The sequence below is a fragment of the Adiantum capillus-veneris genome, chromosome 1 (genome assembly GCF_014529385.1).
Source record: "Adiantum capillus-veneris isolate H3 chromosome 1, ASM1452938v2, whole genome shotgun sequence".
Taxonomy (NCBI): domain Eukaryota; kingdom Viridiplantae; phylum Streptophyta; class Polypodiopsida; order Polypodiales; family Pteridaceae; genus Adiantum; species Adiantum capillus-veneris.
In genome coordinates, this window is record NC_140931.1 from 98,026,607 (window position 1) to 98,044,267 (window position 17,661).

Genomic DNA, 17,661 nt, shown 5'->3' on the forward strand with positions numbered 1-17,661 from the left:
CTTCGCCATGTCAGTTTGTACCTGAAAGGCACCGCGAGCAATTGGTGGTTAACCCTTATCCTGGAAGATCGCAAACCCCAAGATTGGACTGCCTTCAAGAAGGAGTTCTACGCACAGTTCCTTCCTCCAGACTATGAGGAAGAGGTAAAGAAAGAATGGGATCGACTTTCACAGTCAGAGAACGAAACTGTTCCACGCTATGTGGATAGGTTTTGGGACGTTCTCTTGAAAGTCACTCCTTTCAAGAAGATTGACGATTCGGAGAAGATGCGCAAGTTTGAAGCAGGTTTGCATGAAGCCTTGCAAAAGGCTATGAAGCTTTACCCTCGAGGTAACTTGCAGATACTTATGGAATCAGCCCGCATAGCTGATGGAATACATGACAAGCGTACTCCCAGGAAGATGGAGCAAAGCACTTACCATGCCAGGCAGAAGGCTCTCCATGAGCAGCCTACCTCTTCTACTTCTTCTCAAAAGAAGAAAAGAACCGCCTCCGAAGTAGAATCAAAGCCAAATCAGCCCAAGAAAGGGAGATATCTCTCTCCTGCTGAGTTGCGAACCTACATTAGTGAAGGAAGATGCTTCAAGTGCGGACAAGTTGGTCATATGAAGGGTGACTGTCCAACCAAACCTCCACAACCACCCTCTTCCAATGCAGTCCCAGATGTACAGGGAAATACAACCAAGGATGGAAAAGAAAGAGCTCTTCTCAAAGCATGGGGTAGTATCAACAACCAGCGGGCTCTTATTTTGTTTGACCCTGGTAGTACAGACAACTTAATCTCTACCAAGCTAGCTGACGACCTGAACTTGCAGCCCAATCGTTTTGGAGTCTCTATTCAAGCGCAATCTGCTTTCAAAGGGCAGAACTCAAACTCTACTCCAATCATAGGGAAGTTGAATCTAAAGGTCGACGACTACAAGGATCAAGAGTCTTTCTTACTAGCTTCACTTGAAGGATGCAATGTTATCTTGGGAATGCCTTGGCACTACAAGATGCATCCCATTCCTGACTAAGTTCAGAAAACCTTATCTTTTGCTCATAAAGGAAAGGAGTATCTTGTACTTGCAGATGCAGGTGATTGGCGTATTCCTATCGCCAATCACATTGCCATCAAGAAAGAAATGAAAAAGTGTGTTTCAGCGTACTTGATTTTTGCAAGAGAGAGAGATGTGTCTGTTTCACAACTTTCTTCCTCTTTAGAGCAAAAAAGACTTAAGTTAATAGAAAGATTGTTTTGCAGATGAACTTCCAAATGAACTCCCACCTTCGCGACCTGAGGATCATACAATTGATTTGATCCCAGGAAGTTCTCCTCCAAATCAGCCCCCTTATGGAGTTAGTCTAATGCAGCAAGAGGAAATTCTCAAGCAGGTTAACGAACTTTTGGAGAAGGGCTTAATAAGGCCTAGTACTTCTCCATATTGTTCACCTGTCTTGCTAGTACAGAAAAAGGATGGCACATTCCGCATGTGCATAGACTATAGATCTCTAAACAAGATCACAATCAAGAATCGATTTCCAATCCCTCGGATTGACGACATTCTTGATAAGTTACAAGGAGCCAGTGTCTTTAGTCGTATAGACTTGAAGAGCGGTTATCATCAAATCCGCATAGCTCCTCAGGATGTGCATAAGACTTCATTTAGAACAACCTTCGGGTTGTATGAATTTCTAGTGATGCCTTTTGGGCTCACTAATGCACCAGCTACATTCAACAGAATGATGGATAGAATCTTCCACTCATACAGAAGCTTTACAGGCGTTTTCTTTGATGACGTCTTAATCTTCTCAGAGACGGAAGACGAACACTATAAGCATCTCGCCTTAGTGTTTGAAGAATTACGCAAACACAAATTATTTGTGAATTCTAAGAAGAGTGAGTTCTTTCTAAAAGAAATCCACTATTTGGGCCATATAGTATCTCACAACCAGGTGAGAATGGACCCTGATAAGATTCAAGCAGTTGTAGAATGGCCTACGCCAACTACAGTACATGATGTACGAAGTTTCCTTGGCCTCTGTTCTTATTATCGGCGTTTCATTCGAGCTTTTGCCGCGATAGCAGGTCCCCTCCATGACCTGACAAAGAAGCGGATTCCATTCCATTGGGGGTCTGGACAAAAACAAGCTTTCGAAAAGCTTAAGTATCTACTCAGTCACGGACCTGTTCTCACCGTCCCTGATCTTCGCAAACCTTTCGAGGTATACTGCGATGCATCTGGAGATTGTGTAGAGGCAGTTTTGAACCAAGAGGGTCACGCGATAGCCTATGAAAGTCGGCGCCTTAAAGATGCAGAGTTGCATGCCTCCATATACGAAAAAGAGCTAATGGCAGTAATTCATGCTCTTTCCATTTGGAAACACTATCTATTAGGAGCTGATTTTATTATCAAGATAGATCATCAAAGTCTTCGCTACTTTCTCACACAGAGAAAGTTATTAGAAAAGCAGATGAAATGGGCCAACTTTCTTTCAATGTTTCATTTTCAGATTTTACACACTTCTGGAACAAAGAATGTAGTTGCAGATGCTCTCTCGAGGCGTCCAAAGATCAATGCACTAACAACAATTTATCATGAGGAACTAGAATCTCTCAGCGAGATGTATCCTTAAGATCCAGACTTCGCCACAATTTGGGCAGATCTTCAAGCTGGTCACTCAAAGCCACCTTATTCTATCAGGGATAATACACTCTATCGTCAACAAGCAATATGCATAGCTCAGTCCTTACGACAAAAGGTGATGGATGAAGCACATAATTCTCCTTATGCCGGGCATCGGGGAATTGTTTCCACCACTAGTGCCCTCGAAAGGTATTTCTTTTGGCCAACACTCCGTGCGGACATTGAAAATATGTACGTGAGTGTTTAGTCTGCCAAAAGGTAAAATATGACAGACATAAAGTTTATGGCAAGCTTCAGCCGCTCCCTGTGCCTAACACGCCATGGGAAAGTATTGCCATGGATTTTATTACGGATCTTCCTGGATCCAAGAATGGAAATGATGCAATCTGGACTATAGTAGACAGATTCAGTAAGCAAGCCCATTTTCTTCCAGTAAAGAAGACGATCAAAGCTGATTACATGGCTAGAATATTTCTAGCTCAGATTTTTAAACACCATGGATTGCCAAAGACTATTGTGAGCGACAGAGATCCCCGCATGACTAGTCTATTTTGGCAGGCATTGTTCGAAAACTTGGGAACTAAGCTTGATTTTTCATCAGCTTATCATCCTCAAACAGATGGTCAAAGCGAAATCGCTAATGCCACTGTTTTAGATCTCCTCAAGTGCTATGTTTCGGAACAACAATCCGAATGGGAACAGTACTTACCAATAGTTGAGTTTGCGTATAATAATACCATACATTCCTCAACTGGTAAAGCCCCTTTCGAAATTATTTATGGGAAGCCACTCTTACTTCCTATTATGGTGACCAAAGAAAACATCTTCGCCGCAAATGAATTTGTGCGTAATATTGATATTGCCCATCAACAAGTAAAGCAAGCGATTCTTCGTACTCAAGAGCAAGAGAAGAGAAAAGCAGACAAGCACAGAAGAAATCTGAATCTTGAAAAAGGACAATATGTCCTGCTTCGGTTTGAGAAAGCTAGATTGAAAAAGCGGGTCGGCAAAGGGAAAGTTGTCAAACTTTCCCATAGATTTTACGACCCTTTCAAAATTACAGATAAAGTCAATGATGTGACTTTCAGATTGGATTTGCCTTCTAACTGGCGCATCCACAATGCTTTTCATGTCAGTCTCCTCCGACCATATGTTGGACCTCCTCCAGTGGCGCCCGTACAAGAAGATCCTCCAGAAGTCGAAGAGACTGAGGAAATCCTTCAACCTGAACAGATAATACACCACTCAGAGAGACAACTCAAGTCGGGGAGTCTACATCGAAAGTATTTAGTCAAGTTCAAGAATTACACTCCTTTAGATGCAAAGTGGATGACTGAGTCCGATCTTAAGGACTACCCTGACATCTTGCACAGTTATGTTGACGCTCTACAGTTGAGGTCAACTGTTTAGAACCAAGAGGGATGTAACTAAGTCAGACTTTGTAAATAATTAATTTATTTACGAGAACAGAATCATCTAATTAGTTGTGTGTACACCAGAATAGACCTAGCAGTTCTAAGGCCTCAGGTGAGCCTAAATGCGGGCCACAACACCTCAGAGGGACCTTAGCAGAAATTACCCTGAAGCCCTAGCGATTGGGAAATCGGGTCTTCAGAAAGGGGTAAGCAGTAGCCTCAGATTTTAGGCTCAAGAAAAATACGCGCGTCAGTACAAGCACATGAATGAGATGGGGTCCTTAGAAGAGTGACCCTAAGGCTAATAAAGCTAATAAAGCCTTAGGGTAAGTTTCGTTAAATTAAATTTAACGGTCCGTGCCCGGGCAGGCGGCCGGACAAGTGTGAACAGGTAAAGGCGTGCAGTGCCAGTGCGGCATTGCGTCGGCAAACCTTTGGTGTTCTCATAAAAGAATCATTGGTAGCATTTGCTAGTTAGTTGCACATTTTTAATTAATGAGCTAGAAGTTTTTAAAGTCAAAAGTTAATGGTTTTTAAGTTTTTAATGTAAGTGTGCCAAGTGGCACACTTACCAATGCAAACTAACTCTCTCTCACTCTCACTCTCACCCTCTCTCTCTTCCTAGCGCCCCCTCTCCCTGATGGCTATTTAGGAGCCCCTCTCCCCCATTTTCAGGGCTGGCAGTGCACCTACCCCCCCTAATGTGAGCGTGCTCTACGCGGTGGAGCCCTCCATTGAAGCTTGAGAGCAGCCCCTTACGACATATGTGGTAGCCTTGTGCTCCCATTGTCAAGAACAAGGGATCTCACAGTCATAGACACCTTCTGGTGAAGTTTCATCGCGAGAAGTTGCCGTAGACGCTCTCTTAGCAGAGTGCGGCTGCTGTAATTCTCTGTTTTCAGCCCCTAATCACCTCGATTAGGGCTGTTTTTAGCAGATCAGCCATAGAAATTCTCTTCTCTCTCCTCATCCTAAGTCTACATCAAGTTTGGCGCGATTCCATCGCGAAGAAGACCTCTGTTTCGGCGTAGGGGTGTGCACAGGTAAGAATTTCAGGTTATGTGCAGAAAATTACAGCAAGCATGTGCGTGTGCATTTTGCCCTTTTCTCTTTTGTGTTCGATGCATGAATGAATGAGCATGAAGGCAACACATAACGGAAGATGGACTCTCCTCTGTGAGAGCTTCCGATGAGTTGTTTCGGAAGATACTCTCTCTTTTCGAGAGCTTCCAACCAGTCTCACAGAAGAGGGGAAATCCCCTAAGCAGTAAGAAAGTGGAAACACTTTCTCAGTCAGTAGTCAGAACAAAACAGAAGAAAGAATAGAGGACGGGCGTATGCCCCGTTCCTGTGCTTGTAAAGATTCTCTCTTAGTAATAAAGATATTCTCTTTATGGGGGGGGACCAGCCCATCTTCTGGTCCTCAATGGAGTGTCAAGTTTTCTCTCTCCCTCTAATTCTCTTGAGTATTTGAAGTGCAATTAAACGTCAGTTTACGCTTCCGTATTTTTGTGACAACTGTTGTAAAAACATTGACCTTTCTTTATCTAGCACAAATGAATTTGATTCATCACAATCTGACACTTCACGTGCAAAAACCAAGTACGCAGAAAGATCCTTTTTCATTACAGAAGTAATAGCAGAAGCTGATACAGTGGGAATAGACTCCCCTTTAAGCTTTACATCCAGAATGTGAGTCTTTCCCCTGCTCTGTACAGTGATCTTTTTGTTGTAGGCTTCCATGATTCCTTGTACACGAAATAACCAAGGAATACCTAACAACACATCACATCCGTCCAGTGGCATGATGTAAAATTCTTCATCATCTACATAGGACTGGATATGTAGGCGCAACCTTCGATGATGGGTGTCACAGCCTCTGTATGGCGAGGACATGCCAAACCTGCCTCTGCTGTATACCCCATCTCTTCAGGTCTGATTCCCAACTTGGAAGCCAATTCTGGGGAAATGAAGTTGGCTTTGGCACCTTGATCAAAGAAGATAAGGACTGTTTGATCCCTGACCTTTGCCCATGCTCTGCAAAGCTCACTTGCATCTGAAGTTGGCTTGTCGCCCACCATATTTGGCACTCGACCAGCCATGAGCTTCTTTCCTTTCCTGTCCTCCTTGTCTCCAGAATCAGCTGGCCTTTTCTTTGTAGGACAATTGTAAGCAATGTGGCCAGGTTGCTCACAGATGAAGCATTTGTTCTCTGACCTCAGGACCTTCTTTTGCTCTTCCGACTTGCGAGGAAAACGTCTTTTCCATTTCTTTGCTGGTCCCTTTCTTGATTCAGCGGTAGCTTTGCCTTTCCCTGCGTTGGCTGGCTCCTGAGTCCCTTTAGGAACCTCATTGGGAACGTGCTTCTTCGCTGAATGTTTCTTGGCTGATCCTTCCTTGACGACAGTATTGAATTCACAATCTTCTCCCTTGAGCAAACCATTGCCAGTGTTTGCTACCTCGATGAGCTGCGTCAAAGTAGTGACTTTGGTCTTCGTACAGTACTTTCTCAATCCTTTGGGTAGGCCACAACAGTATTTTTCAATCTGTTTTGTCAATGGCACAAACCTATAGGAAGTTATTGGAAGTAGAGCTTTCAAAAACTTCGGATTGTAGTCATCCAGATTCTTGCAAGTGGCAGCATTAAGCTGGCGCCATTCTGCCATTCTGTCATGACATCTGCTTCAAAGTCATTAGATAACCATGCTGTTGCAAAAATCTGCTTGAAGTAAATCCATGTTGATGGACTTGCCCTTGAAGCAATAAAGTTGTCCACCATTGTCCCGCATTCCCTGTCAAGAAAGTGGCTGGCTGAACTGGTACAGCTTGAAAGACTGGCATCTCAGCCACCTGTTCTTGCACCTTAGGCATAGGTTGTGGAGACTGCATGTTCTCCGTCAAGTGTACAGGTGTTTCCATTGACTCTGTAGTATGAATCACCTGCGTTCGAGCCTTAACAGGCTTTTGAATATGATCCAGTGACCCAACTTGCTGAGACGGAAGGGGAGGTTGCAGAAAGGCTAAAAACCTCGGGTTCTGCATTACTTGTGTGAACATAGCCACAACAGTAGCCAACTGGGTCCTGAATATATCATCATCCGTCTGTCGTGGTCTGGAAGACTCACCCACTTCATGTGTCTGTTGACCTTGTGAAGAGGAAACCTCTTTAGTCACATCATATGGTTTGTTAGCCATAATTGCAATTTCCTGTGTCTGGTCTATGATCCCCTGTGTCTCCAGGCCCAAACTGACCAAGAGCTCACTTTTATGGGAAAAAGTAATTTAATCCCGGCGATGGAACCATGAAACCGGCCTGTACTTTTGAAAAGGGCGGTAGACTTTAGACTTAAACCTTCTTTGCTTTCACCCATTTAATTTGTCGCCCACTTTACTTGTACTTTCAAGACACAACAAAGGGGAAAGGGATACAAGCTGCTAGAATGCACCTGTATGAGAAGACCGACACCAGATTGGCCCCTAACTTAGGCGCCCCTTTCGGTATTTCTTTATTGTTTAAAAGAGGGAATAAACGCTGTGGTTCCCTACAAGCTGCCCTGCACCAGCTTGGATGAATTTCAACTGTTCCGGCCCGATTCCGGCAGCATAACTGTACTAGGACCCGTCACAGTCAGTATTCCCACGCATTGAATGACTTTCCCGACGCATACAAGCACTTTGCAAAACCTGGCGAGAATCTACAGCACGCTGAATTCTCTGTTTTCAGCCCCGAAAATGCGCCAGATCACCTGTATAGCGGTCCCCTCGTGTCCCCGGACCTCTTGTGGGTATTAGGGTCCGTTTAGGGCCAAAACCCTAAACCTGCAAAAATACAGAGCAGGCTGTAATTTACTGTTTCGGGCTCCGTTTCGTGTGCCGGTCGCATCCGTAGCAAGTCCTCGAGCTCCCGCACCTATAGGGCTACTTGCCCTTTGAATCGAACGAGATTTCGGACGCGAAACCTCTCCGAATCACCTGTACCTGCGGGGGATTAGCCGCTAGCTAATCCAGTACCTGTGCAAGAGGCTCTTGCCTCGGCAATCGCGCATGAATCCACACAACTGTACATTGGTCAATTGAAAAGCCCACTAGAGGGGCATAACATACCCCCAGTGCGTAGCGTGCATGGCATCACTCCTGGCACCGCACTGTACATAAGAGGGAAAGGAAGCACTCCATAGCTCTTAACCTATGACAGGAACTTGCAAAGTGAGCCTCCCAGCTATAAATTCAGCGCCACTTCTTGTTGCATGAGGAAAGTGCACAGAAATGTGCCACTTGGCGCATTTACAAGTTATTTCCCGTTTCGGGGTTGCCGCCTAAAAATCTCCCGACTGGTTGCCCGGTTGACTTCACTGCAGAGTAATAAAATGTTCCCCTTGTCATTCCGGAGGTAATGACGCGAACACATTTTCAGGTCCCAAAATAGCAGTTCCGTAAATTTTAGGAGATGCTGCCATTGTATCTTTCTAGGTCATCTGACCCCCTTTGTACATTGCAGCCACACCCAAAACTGAAATGTAGCCTCTGTAGCAAAGGATTCCACTTTGGCTAACCATAGTCCTTGTCCAACCTTAGTGCTCTCTTGCCCTCAGGCCTAGACTCCTCTAAACAGTTCCACACTAGCTATGCAATGCAGGGCAATTAGATTTCCCGAGGGGTGTTTCCAAAAAGTGAAAGTAAATAAATAATAAGAAAGAAATCAACAAAAAGGATAGATAGTAGTCACACGCTGGTGACAGATGCTCTCTCCGATCGGCCCCAAGTAAATGCTATAACAAGCATACATCATCAAGGGTTGGAATCTCTACTCGAGATGTATCCCGTCGACTCCGATTTCGGTGAAATTTGGCAACAGCTACAAACCGGTAGTGAAATATTTCTCTAATCTTTTAAAGATGGGTATCTTTATTTTTATTAGGCTCTTTGTGTGGCACGTCCACTTAGAACAAATGTCACGTGACACATCCAACCCTGTGTGTCCATGGACAAGCTACAACATGACAAGGGTTCCGTCAATCAAGTCAGTCTAGAATAGGAAGTGATCTGGCACTTTTGTGAGTCTGTTCGTATACCGTGCATGTCCAGACACTTACATTAGATACATATCCTCTGGTTGCACACATCATGACCATCAGAATTTATCAGAATCCATAAGGGGAATTTTCCAGTGCATTAAACCTATTTTCCCTATTTTTTTGACATTTTTCACTTATTTATTAAGTGAATTTTGTTGGAAAGTAGGTAGGACAATTTTGCTATGTTTTTATATAAGCAAACCAGAGCTAGCACTTTTTGGCAGAAGAGGCAGCTGGAGCACCGCTCAACAGTCAACTTCTCAGCAAGACCCCCCCCCCCCCCCCCCCCCCCCCCCCCCCCCCCCCCCCCAAATCAGCAAGGCTAGCGTTTTTGCATTAGATCAGCCTTGGCATTTTGTGCACAGCAGATCAGCCCCGACGTCATCACGACACGGCAAATCAGCCCAGCATTTTGCATTTGCAGAACAACCGGCGACAATAGAAGATCATTTCAGCCCTAGCGTTGTTGGATCTGCATCATACCCCAGCGTTTTGCAGATTCACCGTGACGGAACATCAAGAAACCCCAGCGTTTTCAGTTTTCAGCCCTTAGACATTGAAGAACAAGTCCCGAACCTTGTAGATCTCACCTTCCTGCGCAGCAGATCCTCACCGCACGGTCAAATCCCGCAAGGTTTATAGTTTCAGCCCGGAAAACGCAGATTTCAGCATCTGCGTTTTCAGCGCGTCGTGGTCGCATCGTCGCCATCGACACCGTCACCAACATAGAGTCAGAATTGAGCAGATAAAGATGTGCAACTTTCAGCCCTTAGAGTTTCCAGATTTCAGCCATTGTCGTTGACATCATCGGCAAGTCCAAGCATTATAGAGATTAGATTTGTGCAATCATACGTAGACCGCTCTCGCCATAGAGAGTGGGGCCTTCGGAGGAGGGTTTCACAACGTCTCTGGTGTCGTATTCTCTTCTCTATCTCTCAGTCTCATGCACTTCCATTCACAGTGTCCATTCACTTTGTTTGTGTTCATTTCACTCTCTCATTAAGAATGGAAGGCTCTCCCTTCCATAAGAACAAAAGGAACCTTGAGTACAGTTCGGAGCACTCATCTTGAGCAAAGTTCAAACATTCTTTCTGCTGCACCTTACATTGGTATCAGAGCTTTGGCAATGTTCTGTATCACTCAAGGAAAGAACCACAAGAACCACATAATTTTTCTTTTTTGCTTGTTGCAGTCGCTCGCAACCCAAGTCCTCTTGGGCGTGTCGATTCCTAATCGTGTTTTTGAAGAGTGACAGGAAACCCAAGAAAGAAGGGCTTGTTTAGCCTCCCCTTGTGCCTCTTTTCACTCATTGAGAGCGGACCGTGCACTTAGCGGCCGGCCAATTGACGTGAGGTGGGAAAAAGCAACCTTGGTGTGAGCGCAAGGCCGCCAAGGGGTGCATCCGTGGAAAAGAGCAGAACTCGGGTGAAGAGAAGATCCTTCTCTAACACAGATTGCAAGCGAAAGAAGACCCTCAAGAACTCAAGAACCTCAAGACCTGCAAGAACCTCAAGAACCCCAAGAACCAAGACCCACATGAACCCAAGTTCCTCGTGAACTTAAGAACCCAAGACCACAAGAATCCACAAGAACCCACAGCTTCACTAAATGGTCATCACTCGAAGCGGAATGGATACTTCGCTTGGAGGTGATGAGCATGAGAGAGGCGAAGTCTCCACCAAGAGATTTTTCCGACCCTCCTCCTTCCCCATCTATGCCAAGGATTGCACTAACTCCTATGGAGGAGTTGGAGCAATTGTTTATGGAAAGGAAGGCACGGCCCAAAGAAGCAAGCGTTGCAGACCTTTATGAAGTTCAAGTACCGCACGACCCACATATTAGAGTGGGCCGGCGAAGAGTCCCTTCCAAGATTCCGAAGGCTATTGGCGATCTCCCTCGACGCCATACAGTTCGGTACCAATACCTCACTTTGAAAAGGAGGGGATGTCACGTGACACATCCAACCCTATGTGTCCGTGGACAAGCTACAACACGACAAGGGTTCCGTCAGTGAAGTCAGTCTAGAGTAGGAAGTGATCTGGCACTTTTGTGAGTCTGTTCGCAGACCGTGCATGTCCAGACACTTAGATTAGATGCATATCCTCTGGTTTTACACATCATGACCATCAGAATCCATCAGAATCCATCAGGGGAATTTTCCAATGCATTAAATCTATTTTCTCTATTTTTTGACATTTTTCACTTATTTATTAAGTGACTTTTGTTGGAAAGTAGGTAGGGCAATTTTGCTAAGTTTGTATATAAGCAAACCAGAGCTAGCACTTTCTGCCAGAAGAGGAAGCAGGAGCACCGCTCAATAGGCAACTTCTCAGCAAGACCCCCCATCAGCAAGGCTAGCGTTTTTGCATCTGCAAGGACCTAGCGTTTTTGCATCAGATCAGCCTTGGTGTTTTGTGCACAGCAGATCAGCCCCGGCATCATCACAACACAACAGATCAGCCCAGCGTTTTGCATTTGCAGAACAACCGGCGACAGCAGAAGACCATTTCAGCCCTAGCGTTTTTGGATCTGCATCATACCCCAGCGTTTTGCAGATTCACCGCGACGGAACATCAAGAAATCCCAACGTTTTCAGTTTTCAGCCCTTAGACACTGCAAAACAAGTCCTGAACCTCACAGATCTCACCTTCTCGCAGTAGATCCTCGCCGCACGGTCAGACCCCGCAAGGTCAGACCCCGCAAGGTTTATAGTTTCAGCCCGGAAAACGGTCAGACCCCGCAAGGTTTATAGTTTCAGCCCGGAAAACGGTCAGATCCTCGCCGCACGGTCAGACCCCGCAAGGTTTATAGTTTCAGCCCGGAAAACGCAGATTTCAGCATCTCCGTTTTCAGCGCGTTGTCGTTGCATCGTCGCCATCAACATCGTCACCGACATAGAGTCAGAATTCAGCAGATAAAGATTTGCAGCTTTCAGAGTTTCCAGATTTCAGCCCGTCTCATCGTCGTCGACATCGTCGGCAAGTCCAAGCATTGTAGAGATTTGTGCAATCATAAGTAGACCGCTCTCGCCATAGAGAGTGGGGCCTTCGGAGGAGGGTTTTACAACGTCTCTGGTGTCGTATTCTCTTCTCTATCTCTCAGTTTCATGCACTTCCATTCAGTGTCCATTCACTTTGTTTGTGTTCATTTCACTCACTCTCTCATTAGAATGGAAGGCTCTCCCTTCCATAAGAACAAAAGGAACCTTGAGCACAGTTCGGAGCACTCATCTTGAGCAAAGTTGAAACATTCTTTCTGTTGCACCTTACAACATAGGTGATGGGGTCATAGAGGTGTAATGTCTACCACACAAGCCTTAGAAAGATATTTTTATTGGCCAACACTACGAGGTGACATAGATACATATGTTAGAGAATGTGTACCATGCCAAACCATAAAACTCTTGGCTTACTTCATCCCCTATCGGTACCTCAAGTACCCTCGGAAAGTGTGCCATGGATTTTATATTGGATTTGCAAGGAACCTGAATGGAAATGATGTAATCTGGACTATTATAGACGAATTCAGTAAGCAAGCGCATTTCATTCTAGTAAGAATGACCATCAAAGCTGATCACATGGCCAATATCTTTCTAACCCAGATTTTTAAGCATCATGGTATGCGCAAAACGATTATCGGTGATCGTGACCCATGAATGACCAGTAATTTCTGGTGAGCATTTTTTACAAAGTTAAGAACTTAGCTGAAGAAAACCATCTCCACAAGACAATACATTCACAGAGCATGCAACTCACAAATCACACACTTAGTTCAACAGTGAGCACCGTGTTTCAATCATTCAATCTAGCCATGTAACAAACTTGGGCACCACAAGTCTAGAATCTGTCGCGACACGAGAGAGATTCACTTAAAATACTTCACCACTTTAAGATCACATTTCAATTTGGTCGACATGGCCCGACGTAGTTCTGTGCCTAGAGAGATTGGGGCCCCTTTTGATATTTCTTTATATTAATTTGTGAGCAAAGTACAAAACCCGCAGGGTCCTCCGCTCTCAGACTCTATGTCCAGATGCTCTGAAGAGTGAGGCCCTTAGGGCTCTTTTATTCTTACAAGGGATGCCTAAAAGCAGAGCCCCAAAATCAGTTAAACTCAAACGCAAAGGTTCCAAAAGCTTCAAACTTAAAAGCAAATAAGTTTCAAAAGCAACTAGTCCTTAAAAACTGGCAAAAAGAAGCCATCACAAATTATAGAATTCTGTACAGTTGCCACGTCAACATGTCAGCGCGAATTGCGGGCGTACGTACAATCGCCACGTCATCAGCCAGTCAGGGTAATTTCGGCTTGCCACATCAGTAGTCAGCGCGCGTGCATGTGTGTGTGTGTTTGTCTAAGGGTCTGCCACGTCACCAGTTTGTGACATACCCCCCTCTTGAAAGAATTGTAAACGTCCTCGATTACGCTTGCAAAACAGACAGAGGCGATAAACTGTCTTAGTAGACACTAACTGTTAGTACTGACGCACTAGACACGACACATGTTACGAGGACGTGGCAATTGCTAACTTGAGTTGTTGGTTTCTTTCTGATGATTTTTGTTGAATTTTTGGGACCCTCGTTTTGAAGTTGCAAATGGTTGGACATTGTATGGCCAGTGTGAAACAACCGATGGTTGAGAGTTTCACCCGCAGTCGGGAAGGGCAGGTCGCCACGAGATGGTCGGGCCAGTCGGCACTAGAATCCGAGCAGTAAAAGGGTGTCTAGGCTCAGTTCAAAGTCATTTAAGCCCTCACGACATTTATAAATTGGTGGGTACTACGAAATTAACTCAAAAGAGGCAAACTGGACACATGGCGGCTCCAGATGCAATTGCTAGAAGCATCGGCAAGAGGGGGCGTCCATTTCAAGATGCTGGCAGATCTGCAGAAAACGCCAATGCTTTCTGAAAACATTGGTGTGATTCCTTGGGAGGAGAACCTTTGCAGAAGCGTTGGTCCCATGGAGAGCCTAAAGCTGCTGATACTATGTGGGAGTGCGCATGTGCAGAAGCGTGAGAGGAGAGGGGAGAGAGAGACAGTAGACACAAAATGCTGAGGTAGGGGAAGAGGGCGATTAGCCCCCCATGACTACCAGAACATAAGACCCAATACACAATGATCAGATAGTGTGGAAGTGGGTATCCCCCTGGCCCCATAAATAGGTGCCGAAGGGGAGGTAGGGCAATGCCTGGAAAAATCCCCCACGACCCAACAAGAAATAAATGAAATATGAGGGCGCCCGGACAAGGTGGGCGGCTGGCCCAAAAATGGGCGGCCGAACAGCGCAGTCTAAATGCATATGCAAAGGGTGGCCAGCCCGGAGGCACACTAGCCGTACATGTATGCCCTAGACTTGTGAAGCAGCAGAGTCGTGTAAGTCAAACACTCTCTTGGGGTGGAACTCTGCCACTCCCCGTCTCATGTGTCTTCCAGTTTAGTTGTTATTTGAAGTGCTTAAAGTTGCTCTTTTTGTTCTTTTCCATCGGCACATGGTGCTTGTCCCCGTGTTAGTCGTATGAGAGCTTTAGGCGTGTGCTTTTCTTGAAAGCATACCGGTCCTACCAAAGAGCAGACAGAGCAACAAATGGACTAGGTTCTCTCTCTCTCTCTCTCTCTCTCTCTCTCTCTCGCTCCTCTCTCCATTTGCGTCTGCAAGAGTGTAGAGACAGAATTAATACAGATGCTGTTTAATTCCTGCTTGGTGGAAAATCATTAAGATTATGATGTTTTCTAATAATCACCGCTGCTATATACAAAAAATCAGGTCTAAAGGTGCCGTTTTTATTAGAAATTAGCATTAGCATTGCGTGATAAAACTGCTAAAAAATGAGTTACCGTATGCTGACGGAGCAATTAGTCACTAGTTCATGTCTTCGACCCGCAACAAGAGCTTATATTAGCAACCTTAAACATATTCTGGGGTAGCATAGTTTAAATTGGCACAGCAATGCTTTAGGGTTCTCGAGACTGACATTCTCATTCTCATTTTTTACTTGAAGCTAGCAATCACAAGTTTTATTGACGAGATTGTTAGCCTGCAGATGGGTCTTGTCAAAAATAGCAAAATTGAGGCAGCTATATTGGTCTCATTTTCAGGCAGGTATGCTGCGTGTCTTATGAAAGAGAATGAACCTGATAAGTGCAGGTACAGCTATTGTACTTTGTATTGTATCGAGGATTGGATAGCCTCAAACTTATGTTGCCAGTGAAAAAGGCTTGGCAAAACGGTTCAAGGCTTCCATGGATATAGTTTTGGTTGATTTATCACTACAAATTTTTTGGGGGTAAGGGTTTATGAAAAAAAGTAATGGATTGCTTCAACAGCTTTGCTCGGCGGCAAACAGTTGACTTCCTCTTTGGTATGCATGTATGATTCCATTTTTTTTTCTGTTTTTTCTGTTTAGGAAGGTTTTTTTTTTTTTTTGGGGGGGGGGGGGAGTCGGTATATATTTCTGGTGAAGAGCAAGCCCACTGTTGGGGGAGGAGGTTTTGAAGGTAACCTCAAGGCACACCTTAAACCCGTCAGTGTGCTCACATAAGGATTTTCGCCTCGTCACGTGTGCAATTGTTGTTTGTATAATGAAGAGGATGTTTTGTACCAAGTCCTGTATCATGGGTCTTATACAGGATTCAATGAGAAAATGCATGCCATTTCTTGTACGAACCAAAAGTTTGTTTTGTGTGGTTTATTTTTTTTGTAATAATGGATTTTCTTCAGGCTGATCGAGGTGTACCTACTATCAGTTGTAAAATGAAAGAAGAGTTTAAAGACAAGGACAGGAAGCACAAGAAACACAAGAAACACAAAGATCGCCACAAAGATAAGGAAAAAGATCGGGACAAGGACAAGGAACGACACAAAGACAGGGACAAAGACAAAGAAAAGGACAAAGACAAAGAGAAGAGCCGAGATAAAGACAAAAACAAGAAAAGGGAGAATGGGGAGGACAAAAAGCACCACAAGAAGGTAAATTCTTGTTTCTTAAATCTGAGTTAGGTGTTGCAGTTGGAGGTGTCATTATGTATTCAACTCTATTCTGCTTACATGGTTGTGTTGGATATTAGAAACGGAAGCATGATGGTGATGAAGAGGAGGGGGATGGACATAATAAGCACAAGAAGAAGAAGGTAAAGTACCACAGATGGAGTAAGGATTTACTTTCTTTCTTGATTCTTTGTGTGCTTCTTGTACGCATGTAAATATATTTTTCTTTTCCTACAGCATAAGCATTCTTCCAAAGCAGAGGTACCAGAACAGTTGATGACTAGATAAGGCCTTTTTCTATTCCGCATTATTCTCATACAATATGAGGGCAACCATTATCAACATTGACAGCCTCTTGGTAAGCAAAGATAAATAGAAGGATTACTGAGGTCGTATTATGGCTAGCTGTAATCCAAATGCTGCTTCCCATCGACAGATCCCTGGATACCAAGTTGGTTACCTGAGCAGAAAAGGTCCAAGAGGATCCAGCATGCAACTGAGCAGATACAGATTGGCTGTGCTCAACATCACCTGTGTATTAAAATTGATGGCTGTTTTTGCGGAACCATAGGTTGTCCTCGAGGTCGTTCTTGACCCGGCATTCACAGGTCTCTGTGGACCCCAATGCAACCATTACAGAGGAGTACAAAAACATGCAAGCAGGAAATTGAGGAGGTTGAAATAAGAGACTAATTTTGACAGCATTGTAGCTTAGCCTTGCAGTTAGTGTGCTAAGATGGACTTACTGAAATAGTGCCAAAAACTTTTTAAGGCTCGGCTTCTTATGCTTTCCATTGTAAGCAAACTGTACACAGAGTTCCTAATTGGTCAGTTAGTACCCTTAAAATAGTACCCTTCAAAGTTCCAAATGTAGAAATTGTAATTGGGTATAGGGCCAGGCTTCCTCTTATGATGCAATGTGAGCTGTGTGATAGGGCTGCCATACCTAGGAAGTAGAGTAGGTCCTTGAACCATGGCCCCCATTCGACATAAACTTGCCTTGGTTTGTAATCTAATCTGGCACCCTAAAATGGCCAAGTGGATCTGACTTTGGGAAATTGTCGCTTGTTTTCACACTGGCACTAGTTTTTTCAGAATTGACTAACCATTCATCACGACGGAGTCTAATGTAATGAGGACAGTATTCTGATCCCAAGGAAAAAAATTGTTGTACTTCGGCATTCAATGAGTGTCTCTTTGTCGATGAGAATATGATTGTTTCCTGGCTGTTCTGGCAAACTGTAAGAAATAGCGATCTCTACAAGTTGATAGTCGTGAAAATCATGTTTTTTAAATTTTTAATGTGTTAATTCGAATCATATGTTATTTCTGAGATTATTTAACTGTTGAGCTTTTTCACTGTTTTGAATGCCAGAATTTCAGTAATGGCAATCCAGATTGATATTATGACGTGGATGAATAGTCTTTCACAAAAATGTGCCTGTTGCAAGTTCGGTTGGCTTCTAGGCTAGTAAGCTTTGGTAAGTTTTGAGTGTAGAGTGTAGAATGTCTCAAGCAAACCAGGGGTCGTGAATGCTTATGGAAGATCATGAGATATTG

At 44.3% G+C, this 17,661-nt stretch overlaps 1 protein-coding gene across 2 annotated transcripts in view; it reads left to right on the forward strand.

Moving 5' to 3' along the window:
• Nucleotides 1-17,287, forward strand: part of LOC147465237 (uncharacterized) — a 43,926-nt gene extending 26,639 nt beyond the window's left edge. The window contains exons 4-7 of one of the 2 annotated variants that reach the window (XR_015189001.1): nucleotides 15,835-16,083; nucleotides 16,182-16,244; nucleotides 16,339-16,459; nucleotides 16,538-17,287. Coding sequence is in view for 1 of the 2 variants with exons in the window: in XM_086518992.1 (XP_086375118.1) it covers nucleotides 15,835-16,083; nucleotides 16,182-16,244; nucleotides 16,339-16,389 (363 nt within the window). In the remaining variant the exon portion in view is untranslated. Of the gene's footprint in view, nucleotides 1-15,834; nucleotides 16,084-16,181; nucleotides 16,245-16,338 lie in introns of both variants that reach the window. The other variant, XM_086518992.1, reaches the window with a different exon arrangement.
• Nucleotides 17,288-17,661: the final 374 nt, after the last annotated feature.